This window comes from Suncus etruscus, chromosome 6 (genome assembly GCF_024139225.1).
Source record: "Suncus etruscus isolate mSunEtr1 chromosome 6, mSunEtr1.pri.cur, whole genome shotgun sequence".
Lineage (NCBI taxonomy): Eukaryota > Metazoa > Chordata > Mammalia > Eulipotyphla > Soricidae > Suncus > Suncus etruscus.
In genome coordinates this window covers 5,621,451-5,636,439 of record NC_064853.1, presented here as the reverse complement: position 1 = coordinate 5,636,439, position 14,989 = coordinate 5,621,451, and the positions used below count along the sequence as shown (strand labels likewise).

At 49.3% G+C, this 14,989-nt stretch overlaps 2 protein-coding genes across 16 annotated transcripts in view; one reads left to right on the top strand and one right to left on the bottom strand.

Moving 5' to 3' along the window:
- CLSTN1 (calsyntenin 1) overlaps positions 1 to 14,989 on the top strand; it is an 833,174-nt gene that overhangs the window by 340,725 nt on the left and 477,460 nt on the right. The window lies entirely within an intron of this gene.
- KIF1B (kinesin family member 1B) overlaps positions 1 to 14,989 on the bottom strand; it is a 154,698-nt gene that overhangs the window by 15,310 nt on the left and 124,399 nt on the right. For all 8 annotated transcript variants that reach the window (XM_049775263.1, XM_049775264.1, XM_049775265.1 and 5 more), the window contains 10 exons: positions 13,685 to 13,770; positions 12,384 to 12,513; positions 11,835 to 11,994; positions 9,880 to 9,970; positions 8,615 to 8,733; positions 6,861 to 6,916; positions 4,322 to 4,430; positions 3,699 to 3,765; positions 2,144 to 2,228; positions 1,009 to 1,114 (listed from right to left, as the gene is read on the bottom strand). In XM_049775263.1, the coding sequence (XP_049631220.1) occupies positions 1,009 to 1,114; positions 2,144 to 2,228; positions 3,699 to 3,765; positions 4,322 to 4,430; positions 6,861 to 6,916; positions 8,615 to 8,733; positions 9,880 to 9,970; positions 11,835 to 11,994; positions 12,384 to 12,513; positions 13,685 to 13,770 (1,009 nt within the window). The remainder of the gene's footprint in view (positions 1 to 1,008; positions 1,115 to 2,143; positions 2,229 to 3,698; positions 3,766 to 4,321; positions 4,431 to 6,860; positions 6,917 to 8,614; positions 8,734 to 9,879; positions 9,971 to 11,834; positions 11,995 to 12,383; positions 12,514 to 13,684; positions 13,771 to 14,989) is intronic.

Below are 14,989 nucleotides of genomic sequence, written 5' to 3'. Positions count from 1 at the left end.
GTGTAGTTGGTCTTAACCGAACTCACTTAGCAATCTGTCCTGCTAATTTTGCATCCTGCAAAAATAAAAACGATGCTGACGTCTCACTGAGCAGTGTAAAAGAGAGCTGGCCTCTCCTATGCTCAATGTGTCTCAAAGGCGTGAGTTGTGTCCATATTAGTTATCACTAGGATTTTGTCCTAATTTTTAAATGATGTAATTATTATTATAATTATGTAATTAAGTGATGCAAAAGGGCAAAAAGATATTTTTTCTTTTTCCTTTTTGTTTTCTGTGCCACGCCCAGGGGTTATTCCTGGCTCTGTGTTTAGAAATCACTCTTGGCAGGCTTGGGGGACCATATGGGATGCTGGGATCAAACCTGAGTTGATCTGGGTCGACAGCGTGCAAGGCAAACATCCTAATGCTATGCTACTGCTCCAGCCAAGAATTAATCAAATTAATTAATTTTATTTATTTATTTTTGGGTCACACCTGGCGGTGCTCAGGGGTTACTCCTGACTCTGAGCTCAGAAGTCGACTTGGCAGACTTGGGACCATAAGGGATGCAGGGAATCTAAGTGGGGTTATTCAGGGTTGGTTGGGTGCAAGGCAAACACCCTACTACTGTGTTTTCAATTTGGACCCTCAAATTAATTTTAATTAATCAAAACTAATTTAGGAAGATGTGAAGGGAAAAATAAGAAAAACTATGCGTTCCAGAGAGAATGTGGGCTTCTCCAGGGTAGAGAGAAAAAAAGAAGGAGATGGGTGCTGAAGGGAGCTCTTGGGCAGGCCCAGCCGTGGTGGCCCCTTTTTCTGCTGCTTCTCTTATCTCTGTGCTGCTGCTCAGACCCCCTACATTGTGCACCTGCTCTGCAAAAGCAGATTCTTCTGGAGCCATATCTAGGTACAGGCATTTGCTCTGCCAGAGCAGGGGTGGGTCGAGGAGGAGACTAGCTCTCCAGAGTGAGGGGAGGAGTGTGGCCGTGTGGCCGTGTGCCCATCCTGCTCAGCCCGGCTGCTCACCTGCTGGAGTTGTGTGAGGACTTCAGGTACTTGGCCGAGATGATGTTGAGGGACAGGACGGCGTCCACCGCGGCCTCGTCCACCTCCGCCTTGTTCCTAATCCGGCCTGAATGGAAGGAGGAAACGGGAACAGAGAGTCGTGCAAAGCCCCACAGATTCTAGAATCTGGGCCTAATTTTTAGGGGAGAGGGTCATTGGTTAAGCTGAGATGCTGGTGGGTCTATCTCTCCATAGCCAGGCCCCTATTCTGCCCATAGTGAGTCAATGGTGAGGTTTTGGTGACTTACACCCAGGGGCTAGTCCTAGCTCTGGGGTTAGGAGGGACCCTGGCAGGGCTTGTGACTCTGTCCCTAAGAGAAACCACTGGTGCTCTCCTCCTGACCTTTTTATTTTTGGGGGACCATAGCCAGTAAAACTCAAGGGTTATTTATTTATTTTTTTGGTTTTTGGGTCACACCCAGCAGTGTTTAGGGGTTACTCCTGGCTCCATGCTCAGAAATTGCTTCTGGCAGGCTCGGGGGACCATATGGGATGCCGGGATTTGAACCAATGACCTTCTGCATGAAAGGCAAACGCCCTACCTCCATGCTATCTCTCTGGCCCTTCATGGGTTATTCTTGGCTCTGCACTTAGGAATCATTTCTGGCAGAATTGGGGGACCCTATGGGATGCTGGGGATTGAATCCAGATTGGCCACATGCAAGGCAAACATCCTCCCTGCTGTACTATGGATTTAGTCCCATCATGCAAGGCAGATGCCCTACTGCTTGCGCTACTGCTCCGGACCCCTTTTTTTTTTTGTTTTTGGGCCACACCCGGCAGCGCTCAGGGGTTACTCCTGGCTATCTGCTCAGAAATAGCTCCTGGCAGGCACGGGGGACCATATGGGACACCGGGATTCGAACCAACCACCTTAGGTCCTGGATCGGCTGCTTGCAAGGCAAACACCGCTGTGCTATCTCTCCGGGCCCCCGGACCCCCATTTTAATTTTTTTTTAACGTCCTCTTATCCTCCCTAGTCCAGAACTTTCCCAGAATGGCTGAGCAGAATCATAGCAGAAAAGCCCTATGAGTGACTTTCAGCCTTCCAGAGCCTTCCCTGAGCTCCCTCGCCCTCTGTGCAGAGTGTACTCACCCACCACCAACTCCCGCACGTCTTTCCAGTGGAGCTCACTGCCCTTCTCGTGGATGATGGTCATCGTGACCCTCCGCTGGATGCCCTGGGGAGAGGAAGGAGCACAGTTAGGGGGTACTCTGGCTTCTTGCATGCTGTGTCCTGGGAAAAAGAGGTATACAGCCACACTGTCGTTCCAATACCTTTTTACAGAAAAACAAACCACTGGGGTCAGAGAAATAGTACAATGGGGAGGGCACTGGCCTTTCATGTGGCAGGCCCTGAGTTTCATCCCTGGCATCCCATATTCTCCCCCACATATGTGATCACAAAGCACCGCCAGGAGTAATTCCTGAGTGCAGAGCCAGGAGTAACCCCTGAGTACCTTCACGTGTGGCCCAAAACCTAACCCCACCCCAAGAAAGAAGGAACATGGGAAATGTAAAAATTATAGCAAGCGAGTTCAGCAGATTTCAATAAAAATGTCTGATTAAGGGGACGAAGAGATAGCATACAGAAGGACGGTGGTTCGTATCCGGGCTTCCCATATGGTCCCCCGTGCCTGCCAGGGACAATTTACTGACCCCTGAGCGCTGCTGGGTGTGATACCCCACCCCCCAAAAAAAAAAACCCCAAAAAATATGTCTGATAAAGCTAAGAGAGCTGGAAATAAAAATGTGGGGAGGGTGCCTGCCTTGCACGCGTCCAACCTGGGTTGGATCTCTGGCTCCTCAGATAGTCCTTTGAGCCTGCCAGGAGTATAACCCCTGATCTCAGAGTCAGGAGTGACCCCTGAGCATCGACAAGAGTGGCCCCAAATGACACACACACACACACACACACACACACACACACACACACACACAAAAGCTAACAAGAAATCACAGGAGAAACTTTCAAAATAACCATTATCACTTACCAATATATAAAATACAAAAAATGATATGATTTTATGCCATTATATATAATTAAAACATAACATATTATATTGTCAGGTAATCATATTAATTATATAACATAATACTATGCTAATATAACAATAATATCACACAATTGTATTCATTTTTATGTAATTATATGATTAAATATTTATATTTTAATTATCATACATTATATATATAATTTTCATTTTTATTTATATATACAAAAACCAGGGCATTTATGAAGCAAGGTGTAAGGAAAAAATAATAAAAATACAAACATACCCCTACCTCTAAAAAAAGGGGGGGTAATGACCGGATGGTTCCTCCCATATCCCCCAAGTCTCCTTCGAAATCCGGTGCCCCTGGGGCCCGGAGAGATAGCACAGCGGCGTTTGCCTTGCAAGCAGCAGATCCAGGACCAAAGGTGGTTGGTTCGAATCCCGGTGTCCCATATGGTCCCCCGTGCCTGCCAGGAGCTATTTCTGAGCAGATAGCCAGGAGTAACCCCTGAGCACCGCTGGGTGTGACCCAGAAACCAAAAAAAAAAAAGAAAAGAAAAGAAAAAAAAGAAATCTGGTGCCCACTATGGCATACCACCACACCTCAAAGTAAGACCAAGGAGACGAGAGTGAAGAAGGCCTTGGGTAGTATACCTGGTGGAGCAGGAAGGTGCCCTGGCATGGCAAGCCTGCCGTGTGGTCGACCACTGCTGCGATGTACCTGTGGATGGAAAGAGATTGAGTCAGGCAGACACACAGCCATGATGCAACCCCCAGTGGCATGGCAGCTGGGAACTCGGACCCTGAGTCTTTCTGGCCTGGGCGGGTATGGTCATAAAGCCACTGGCGTTTTAGTCAATGGCTTCACATTCTGTGTCTCTGTGTGACAGATGCTAAGAGACACCTATAACTGCAGAGGCCAGAGAGAAGCTGCCAGTTCATGCTATAGACAGTCTTGGAGGACAGTGTAGGTGATGGGGGACAGGGGGTACCAGGAAGTTAGTGCCATGTAAAGTGGGCATTTTAGTGTTTCAAGTCATCTCCCTGACCTCTCTTGAGATAGTTTTTTGGTTGGTGTTTTTTGTTTTTGTTTTTTGGGCCACACACGGCAGTGTTCAGGAGTTACTCTTGGCTCTGCATTCAAAAATCACTCCTGGCAGGCTCGGGGGATCATATAGGATGCCAGGGATCGAACTTGGGGATAGAATCCATCCAGGATTTGCAAACTCAAAGAAGAGAGATGGGGAAAAGCGTCTGCTGTTGGGGGTCAGACTTACTCTCCCGTGGGCTCCAGCTCGCTGATCTCAAACCACACCAGGAGGTCGTATTTGCTCATGCTCTGGCCCAGGCTGGTCTTGCTCATGGTGTTCAGCTTGGTCGCTGGCACTAGAAAACAGGTTTTTAGAGATCATGAATGTTGGGGCTCAGTCACACTCAAGCGTCAGAACTTGTTCAGGGGACAACGAAAGGGGAGGGTTGAGGCCTTTTTCCTGCTGTACAGTGTGTGCCTGAGCAAGACGCAGATCTGGCACAGAGCAAGTAAGCACTGACTTGGGAGCATTCACAAGTCCTCCCAGAGGCCCCATCTAGCACGCAGAGCACTGAGGCATAAGGCTCACAGAACACAGGGCCCTGTCAGGGCTGGAGTGGGGATGGAAGGGTGGGAGTGACAGCTAAGCCTCCCCAAACTTCCTGCCTGTGACAGTTGCCAGGGGACCCTAAAGCTGGCAGAGCCCCAGTCCCTGGATCCTGCTCTCCAGAGGTGGAAAACCTTTCCAGAGGCTCCTTGGGGACTCCTATGTCACTAAGTTTGGGACAAGCCTAAGGTCATGTTTTTTTTTGGGTTTTTTTTTTTTTTTTTTTTTTTAGTATTTTGAGTCACACTAGGTGGTGCTTAGGGATTACTCCTAGCTCTGCACTCCGAAATCACTTCTGGCAGGCTCGGGGGACCATATGGGATGCTGGGAATTAAACCTGGGTCTGTCCTGAGTCGGCCATGTGCAAGGCAAATGCTCTATTACAGTGTTATTACTACGTCATCCATTTTCTTTAGAATGTCTGCTTTCCTTTTCTGATGAAACCAGGACTCAAACTCACAGCCTCACACATGGGAAACCAGTATTCATGGGCTGAGTCACATCTCGGGGGCCTAAAATTTGCATTTTTCACCCTGTTTGTGGTGATGTTTAAATTCTGGGCCACCTCCAGTAATGGTTGAGAGACTTTAAGGTACCAGAGATCAAATCTCGGCCTTCCTGGGTCAGAGGAAAAATACAGTGGGTGGGGCTCTTGTCATGCATGCGACTGACCCAGATTTGACCCCTGGTACCCATATGGTCCCCTGGTCACCCTCGAGGAGTGATCCCTGAGTCTAAAGCCAGGAGTAGGCCCTGAGCACCCCTGGGTAAACAAAACCCTCCTGGCACCCCATATGTGAGCTCATGTGTTAGCCTCAAGAACCACCAGCCTAGCACCTACATCTTGTGTTCTTGAGAGAGCAATTACCAAAATACAACCCGGTATTGCCAAGAATTATGGATTCTCCATGGTAAACATCCTGGAACTAGGCAGGATGAAGAAGGTTCTAGAAACACTGGCCAGAGCCAGGTCATCTGGGGCGACTTTCCATACCACTATTAACTTAGTTCTGTGCTTTGAGCCTGGGACTGCACACCTCCTCACTGACACCAAGGAGGCGGTCACATTTAGTCCATCTCCAAAAACTCACAAGGATCCACTCATGGATCTCAAGAGGCCTTAGGAATCATTCTCAATTCTGGGGCCAGTGGGGTTCCCAAACAGTGGTCATGGGTTCAGGGGACACAAGCCATTGCAGTTATGTTGCTCAGGGTCCAGGGATGCTGAAGAGAAATCAGGGCTAACCAGTGGTGTCTGGGGATCCAACTCCAGGCCTCCACTTGCCAAGTATGCCCTCTAGCCCGTCTTCTCCTTAAAAGTGCACCCTATCTGCTCTGTTCACCCCAAGTTGACAGAAAATAGAGATTCCAATTCTCACGGCCAACACAGTCAGCCAGTGCCAGGTCCTGAGGTTGATTCTGGATGCAAAAACCTCTTCCTAAAAGTCTTGTGGGAGGGACTATGCTATGACCTTGACAATATGCTGTATGCTGGGGACCAGGGCCATCTTGGGGAGGAAACAGAAACGTGGCATTTCCTGTGCTGGGAGCCAGGCCTCTGGGCAAGCCTTGAAGAGAGTTGGAGAGCAGAGGCAGAAACTCCTTTCACTACTAACCATCTGCCTTAGATACCCTGTGCTCTGGCTATCAGGAAGGGGTAGGAGGAGAAATAGGCCGGGCCCCCACCCTGGGAAGAGGTGACAACAGTGGAAATGAGCACCAGGGCATGTGCAGAGGAAATATCCAGCACACATACACACATATGTGACACACGCATGCACAGCCGGAGGGGAGAAATTGAATCAGCTCAGTCTCTCAGGGTATGGAGGAGGAGGGCAGAGAGTACCAAGGTGAGAATGAACTTAGGGTTCCACGGTGGGGTCAGAAGGCAGCGAGAGGGAGATGGGGGGAGGAGGGTGTGGGAAGAAAGAAATAAAGACAACAGGGAGGGTAGCAGAAGTTTCACATGCATGGGACATGCCCGATACCGGAAAGAGACATGGGAAGAGGGACCCCACCAAAACCCACCCAAGAGCTAGGAGGTGGCTGTGGCCTCCCATGCAGACACGCCCGTATTCTGGGTACCAAAGGATTGGGAATTCACATGTGGTTCCAGAAGCACAGCATGCTGGCGGCCACACTGGGGGAACACTTTAGGCAGAGTGGGGTTCCAGCTCACCTGGCTTAGACAGCGGCATGGGTGGAGGGAAGAACCGTCGACAGGTTTGGGGTGGGCTGCAAAGGAAGTGGGGCGACTCGTCAGAATGGGATCGAGCCCCACATCGGAAGATGGTACAGTGGTCCAGGCATTTGCCTTGCAGCCCACAGACCCCCAGTCTGAGACCCAGGTACTAAGGATGGCTCCCCCAAGCACAGCCTGGATAGTCTCTGAGGACACTGGGTGTGGCCCCCAAACAAAAACAATAAAGAAATCCCAGTTGTTGATATGACAAGCTTAACTCCCCCAGACTCCTCTTTATTAGGTTCTAAGCCTTACATGGCTCAGTTCCTAGGGAGCTCCCACGGGGGAACCAGGCTATGCCAGGGACTGAGTTTGGGGCTCATATGCCAAGGCCTCTGGGCTCTCTCCCTGGTGCTTTATTATTTAATTTTTGGGGGCCACACTGGGCATTGCTCAGGGATCACTCCTGGAAGGCCCAGGGGATGCTGGGGATTGAACTTGAATTGGCTCTGTGCAAGGTAAACACCCTCCCCACTATAACATAGCCCCACCCACCTGTGCTTTAAGTTACTTTTATAAAGGGACTATTTGCACATTCAACTTGGGCATATCAAGGGCAAACATGAGCCCACACAGTAAAACTGAGGCTGACATAGTCAAAGTCCCTGAAAGTCAAAACCAATAAAGAGAAGAAAAAAAAATTGTCTTCCTGGACATCAGCCACCACTCAGAAGTCCTCATCACTGGACCCCTCATTGTTCACTGCTCTGTTCCCCAAAGTTCTGAGTGGTTAGAAAAAAATCCCAAGAGCTTCAAGCTATATTGCTATTGCTCAATTTTTTTTTCTTTATGCTTCTTTTTTTGATTTTTGGGCCACACCCAGTGGAACTCAGGGATTCCCCCTGACTCTGCACACAGAAATTACTCCTGGCAGGCCTTGGGGAGGGGGGGTTATATGGGATGCCGGAGATCAAACCCAGGTTAGCTACATGCAAGGCAAATGCTATCCCTGTTGTGCTATCATTCCGGCCCCCTTGTTTAACTTTCTATTCCAATCACAGTCCCTGGTCTATATAGAAAAAAAATTTTGGAGGGGGTCACACTCAACGGAGCTCAGGGGTTACTTCTGGCTCTGTGCTGAGAAATTGCTCCTGACAGGCACAGGGGACCATATAGGATGCCAGAAATCAAACCCTGGTCCATCCTGGGTTGGCCATGTGCAAGGCCCTACTGCTGTGCTATGTCTCTGGAGCATAGAAAAAAATTTTTTAATTTAATTAGCTAAAATTTAATTTGCTTGACCCAAATGAGCATTGGGAAACCTCAGATAAAAGGTGACATTTCACCCTCTGTATTCTTTGTCCAGCCCTAGGGGCTTAGGCTCTGCTCCTATGGAAACTGACATTTTTCTGCTCTTTGCTATTGAAGTAATAAACCAACTTGTTCTGTGGGGAAAAAAAAGTGACATTTCTTTTTTTTTGGTTTTTAGGGTCACCCGGCAGCACTCAGGGGTTACTCCTGACTCTATGCTCAGAAATCGCCCCTGGCAGGCATAGGGGACCATATGGGATGCCGGGATTCGAACCACTGTCCTTCTGCATACAAGGCAAATCAAAATATCACCAAAAGGTGACATTTCTAAAGCAGAAACAGGATAATAGACAATCCCTTCCTTTAATGCAAATAGTCCTCGGAACATTATCATCATCATCAAACAATAATAAGCATATTTGCTCCCGGGTCTCCCAAACCTGCTAAGTTCTTGCCCCTGCAGGTGCGTCGGGTGCTGCTGGTAGTGTCCAAAGACTTCGAAGACAATCGGCTTGGTCTTGATGTAGTCCACGAATGACTCAGTGACCTCCACGGCAATCTAATAGGAGGAAAGCCTCGTCAGATTGGGAAGGAGTATTAGGGGAAAAGGCTATAATTCTGCTGCACTGTTTTCAGCATTACACTGTCTAATTTCTTTTCCTTTTTTGGGGGGGCACACCCAGCTGTGCTCAGGCATTACTCCTTGTTCTGCACTCTGAAATCACTCTTAGCAGGCTCAGGGAGACCCTTTGGGATGCTGGGGATCGAACCCAGGTCAGTCATGCAAGACAAATGCCCTCCCTGCTGTGCTCTGGCTCCCACAGGTATGTTAGTTTTTGTTTTGTTGTTGTTGTTCTGTTTTTGGGCCACACCCAGCAGCACTCTTGGCTCTGCGCTCAGAAATCACTCCTGGCAGGATTGGGGAACCATATTGGATGCTGGAAATCGAACCCGAGTCCATCCCAGTTGGCAGCGTGCAAGGCAAATGCCCTACTGCTGTGCTATTGCTCTAGCCCACACACAGGTACATTTTTAACTCGCCTTATAGTTAAGTCCAACAGCAGCTTTAATCACCTGTGATTCATTTGCGACTCTCCAGAGCAGAGAGAATCCACACAGCCATCGGCCAGTCACCATTTCTCAGACACATACTCAGTCACAAAGGTGATACAGCTCTTTTCTTTCTGGACCACCTTTGATAGTGCTCGGGGATTACTCATTGGCTCTGAGCTCACTCCCGGTGATATTTAGGGGGACCATATCGGGTGGCAGGAGTTGAACCCGGTTCTGCTTCATGCAAAGCAAGCTCCCTCTCTACTGGCCCAATTTATACAATGTTCAAAACATCCAAAAGACAACCATGTGCTTCCTGGCTTCATTTCCAGAGCTGCCCTTCGCAATCTCATGAGCCACTGAGCAATGATGTGTGTCTTACGTTCCTATTAACAAAGTAAGACAATGTGAAGATTTTTCTAGAAAACTACTGGTCTCTTCAAAATGACAGGAGATGCAACTTTCTAGGCAGGGGGCCATTGTCAGTGGAGGATCAGCTCTTCCATCACTCTGGCCACTGCTTCCCACTATCTGCTCTCCCTGCAAAGCGCCCCCTAGTGGAAGCTCTGAGAAGCATTTTCCTGCCTCCACAGGTCTGCCCAGTACAGCAAACCTAAATGCAGGCCACTGTCATATCGTTCAGGTCACTTACATTCTGTACGTGGTAAAAGCCCAGTGGACTTCCTCGGCCATTGTTTTTGAGTGGTTCCGTGGAGAATGCTTCATCATGGCGATGCAAAAAGCTTAAAAAGAGAACAAGACACGTGCTCGTCACTTGTCTGTGGGTGTATCAAGATGGTTTGTTGTTTTTGTTTGTTTGTTTTTTGGGCCACACCTGGTGATGCTCAGGGGTTACTCCTGGCTATGCACTCAGAAATCGCTCCTGGCTTGGGGGACCATATGGGACGCTGGGGGATCGAACCGTGGTCCGCCCCAGGTTAGCATGTGCAAGGCAAATGCCCTACCGGTTGTGCTACCACTCTGGCCCTGTGTGTGTGTGTGTGTGTGTGTGTGTGTGTCTATGTGTGTGTGTGTGTTTTACCAGCTTGACTCAGCTTCTATGGGGGACTCACCCACCCAACCTGACTCTTCCTGAGCAAAATCAGTCCCCTGCCCGAGAAAGGAACATTTTCTTTTCTTTTTTTTTTTGAAAGGAACATTTTCTCTAAACCACCTTTAGATCTTTGTTTTGGGTTTTTGGGACATACTAAGTTCTTTTTGTTTTTTTTCGGGTAGGGGGGAATCCCACTCAGCTGTGCTCAGGCATTACTCCTGGTTTTGCACTCAGAAATCACTACTAGTGAGCTCAGGTAACTCTGTGGGATGCTGGGGATTGAACTCAGGTAAGCGACATGTGAGGCAAATGCCCTCCCCACTGTGCTATCAATCCAGCTTAGTCCAGTGGTCCTCAAACTTTTTTTTTTTTTTTGGTTTTTGGTGTTTGGGCCACACCCGGCGATGCTCAGGGGTTACTCCTGGCTGTCTGCTCAGAAATAGCTCCGGGCAGGCACGGGGGACCATATGGGACACCGGGATTCGAACCAACCACCTTTGGTCCTGGATCGGCTGCTTGCAAGGTAAACACTACTGTGCTATCTCTCTAGGCCCGGTCCTCAAACTTTTTAACAGAAGGCCAATTTACTGTCCCTCAGACCGTTGGAGGGCTGGACTATAGTAAAAACAAAAACTATGAGGAAATTCCTATGCACACTGCATATATCTTATTTTGAAGTGAAGAAACAAAATGGGGACCAATACAATATGTGGTCTGCAAGCCGTAGTTTGAGGACCATGCTAGACCTTATTTCAAAAGAGATTGAATCTGAACAGTGGGAAGACTCAGCTTTTTGGTTTTGTTTTGGGGCCATACCTAGTGATGACCTGGGGTTACTCCTAGCTCTGTGCTCAGGATCACTCCTGGACCTCAGGGAACCATATGGGATGCCAGAGATCAAACCTGAGTCAGCTGCATGCAAGGCTAACGCCCTCCCTGCTGTGCTATGGCTCTGATTCCCTCCTTCAGTTTTTTTTTTCTTCCTTTTTTGGGCCACACCTGGTGGTGCTCAGGGGTTACTCCTGGCTCTAAAATTGCCCCTGGCAGGCTTGGGTGCCAGGAATTGAACTGGTGTCCATCCTGAGTTGGCTGCGTGCAAGGCAAGTGCCCTACTGCTGTGCTATTTATTGGGCCCTCTCTGCCTTTTTCTTAAAAATATTTTAATATTTAATTTATTTTGGTGGGGTCACAACCTTGTGTTAGGTACTCCTCATTCTGCACTCAGAAATAGCTGCTGGCAGGCTTGGGGAACCCTATAGGATGTCAGAGATCAAACCGGGGCCAGCTGCATGCAAGGCAAACGCCTTCCCCACTGTGCTATCGCTGAGTCTCTACATTTTATTTTTACTTCAGAGACTGCCTGAGCTCTCTCCTCTCTGCCTCTGCTTCTCTTTCGCTCTCCCTTCCTCAGCAGCCTTTCCTCAGCTGGTTCCACCAGGAGCCCCAGACCCCTCTGGCCTGTTTCCTTCCTGGGTTCTGTCCTCCTGTGGACCCCACTGATACGACTGTCATCCGGGGTGGTCGCGAGGAGGGCAGGGCCAAGGCTGTCTTACTTGAACTGGCAGAAGATGTCGGCGTACTCGGGCAGGATCCCGCTGGCCTGCAGCACCGTGACACGAAAGGTGAAGGCGCTGCCCAGCTGCAGGTGGTGGCCGACCTCCTCGAACCCTTCCATCACCATCTTCCCGTCCAGCAGAGCACTCTGCTTCAGATCTGAGGACAATCAAGTGCGTGTGATCAGGACTTGGCCCAGACTAGTCGGGGTGAGCCAGCATTCTTTTTTGTTGTTGTTGTTGTTGTTGTTGGGCCACACCCGGCGATGCTCAGGGGTTACTCCTGGCTGTCTGCTCAGAAATAGCTCCTGGCAGGCACGGGGGACCATATGGGACACCGGGATTCAAACCAACCACCTTTGGTCCTGGATCGGCTGTTTGCAAGGCAAACGCCACTGTGCTATTTCTCCGGGCCCCGAGCCAGCATTCTTGCCCCTTTCCAGGGTGTGTGTGTGTGTGTGTGTGTGTGTGTGTGTGGTGGGGGGCAGAGGACAAACATGACCTTCTGTGAAAGTGGCTCTGGCAGACTCTACCGGGGATTCTACGTACCCAAGTCCCGCACTCGGCTGATTTCTTCAGGTGGGGAGAGAGCGTCTGAGCTCTGGCCCTGGCCTTCCACAATCCTGAGTTCCTCCAGGGACAGGCCGGATCTCGTCAGAGCCACTGAGGAGAAGTCGTTCTGTGGAAAGTATGGAGAGACAAGCTAAAGTAGTGCAGATGTGTTAGATGACACTAAACTCTTTTTGTTTGTTTGTTTTTGGGTCACACCCGGCAGTGTTCAGGGGTTACTCCTGGCTCTCTGCTCAGAAATCACTCCTGGGCCCGGAGAGATAGCACAGCGGCGTTTGCCTTGCAAGCAACCAATCCAGGACCAAAGGTGGTTGGTTCGAATCCCGGTGTCCCATATGGTCCCCCGTGCCTGCCAGGAGCTATTTCTGAGCAGACAGCCAGGAGTATCCCCTGAGCACTGCCGGGTGTGGCCCAAAAACCAAAAAAAAAAAAAAAAAAAAAGAAATCACTCCTAAAAAAAAAGAAAAAAGAAATCACTCCTAGCTTGGGGAACCATATGGGACGCCAGGGATCAAACCGAGGTCTGTCCTGATCAACCTCGTGAAAGGCAAATGTCCTACCACTGTGCTATCACTCTGGCCCTCAACTCAAGTTTTTTTGTTTGCTTGTTTTTGTGTCACACCTGGTGGCTCTCAGGGGTTACTTCTGGCTCTATGCTCAGAAGTCTCTCCTGGCAGGCTCGGGGACTATATGGAATGCCAGGGATGGAACCCGAGTCCGTCCTACGTCTGCCGCATGCAAGGCAAACACCCTACCACCATGCTATTGCTTCAGACCTATGACAACCAACTCTTAACCCAAAACAAAAGCGTTTCCCCATCTTCCTTTCCTTTTCACCCAGCCCTCGGATACATAAAAGTCCACCTGGATTTTTCCCACCCTCCCACATCCGGTTGTACTTTATTCTTGGAGAATTAAAAAAAGAGCAGTTTGGCTATGGTGGCAGAGTGACTGAAGTGCAGACTAACTCCATGACCCTCTCCTGACTGGCTGGGTTTATTAACCCTTCGTGGCTGCCTGCATCAGACTGTCCATCTGGGTGTTGGAAATATGTGCGTGGGGTGATTTCACAATGTGGGTATTTCTCTTACACAGATGGTTTCCCATTTCCCCATTTATGCTCAGTTGCCTAAGCATAGTATAAACTGGAAACGGAGGGGGGAACTCTCATCAGGGTCTGGGGATTGAATCCAGATCCAGAGGCGATCCAGAAATGTAAGTCTTTCTCTCTCAATACTTGAGATACGGCTTGTGTTCTCCCACCTCCCCGTATTTCTCACCTGATTGAAGTACTCATTATCGAAAGAGATTTTAGCTGTTCCCGACTGCCGGATCCCAGAGCCATAATCAGGTGCTTCTTCGTCAGCTAAAGGGAGAGAGTGAAAAAGAAAGAGAGGGGAGGGAAAGAGACAAGAGAGACAAGAGAGAGAATGAGGAGGGAACAAGGAAGGGGTTATGGTCTGTCTGTAAACTGTGGGAGAACAGGACAGCAGCCCAGTGACTACCCAAGAACATGAATATAAAAGACACTAAGGGGCTGGAGCCACAGCACAATGGAGAGGGCGTTTGCCTTGCACATGGCATCTCATAGGGTCCACGAAGCCTGCCAATTCCTGAGCACAGAGTCAGGAGTAACTCCTGGACAGCCAGATGTGCCCATTGTCCCCACACCCAAAAAAACGTAATAAAAATAAGGCCTTTTGCATAATGAAAAAAAAACATTGGTTCTAGAGACATGGTACAGTAGGTAAGATGCCAACCTTGTAGCCAACAGACCTTGACTTGAGTCTCTGCACCAGAAGGTTTTTCTTTTTTCTTTTTGGTTTTTGGGCCACACCCGGTGTTGCTCAGGGGTTACTCCTGACTGTCTGCTCAGAAATAGCTCCTGGCAGGCACGGGGGGACCATATGGGACACCGGGATTTGAACCAACCACCTTTGGTCCTGGATCGGCTGCTTGCAAGGCATACACCACTGTGCTATCTCTCCGGGCCCACCAGAAGGTTTTTCTAAGTATCACAGGATGCTGCGTGGAGGTCCCTGAGCATTGCAGGGGTGGCCTAAGTGATTCCCAGCATCACAGGGCCAGAGCAATACAGCCTCCTCCAGAGGCCCGGGCACTGGACCACCCAGTGGGCTGCGAGTCACAAATTTGCCAAAAAGTGAAACAGGAAAGACTGAGAAAGCAGCCATAAACCACATGGGCTGCTGCCCCTTCAGCTCAGAAAGCTCTCCAGTCTCCTTAGCTCCAGAGACCGGGTAATAATCTGTATTTTTCCCCCTGATACTGCTAAAAACGCCACTTAGCAGTCCAGATCCTCTCACTTGGCAAATGCTATTCAGTAAAACTCGACCAAATCCTTGAACACAGCGGTCACTGTCACAGAGGGATGTTCAGAAACTCTCCAAATGCTACAGACTGTGTCACTGATTTTCCCCCAAAATGGAAAGGGCTCCACACAGGAGAAAAATAATGGGAACTGGTCAGACTCCTTCCTGGGAAGGGAGACTGAGATTGTGGAAAGTCAGAAGTAGCAGCATCTGGATTGAGCACTACATGGGGAGTAGCCAGAGGCCAGGAATGTC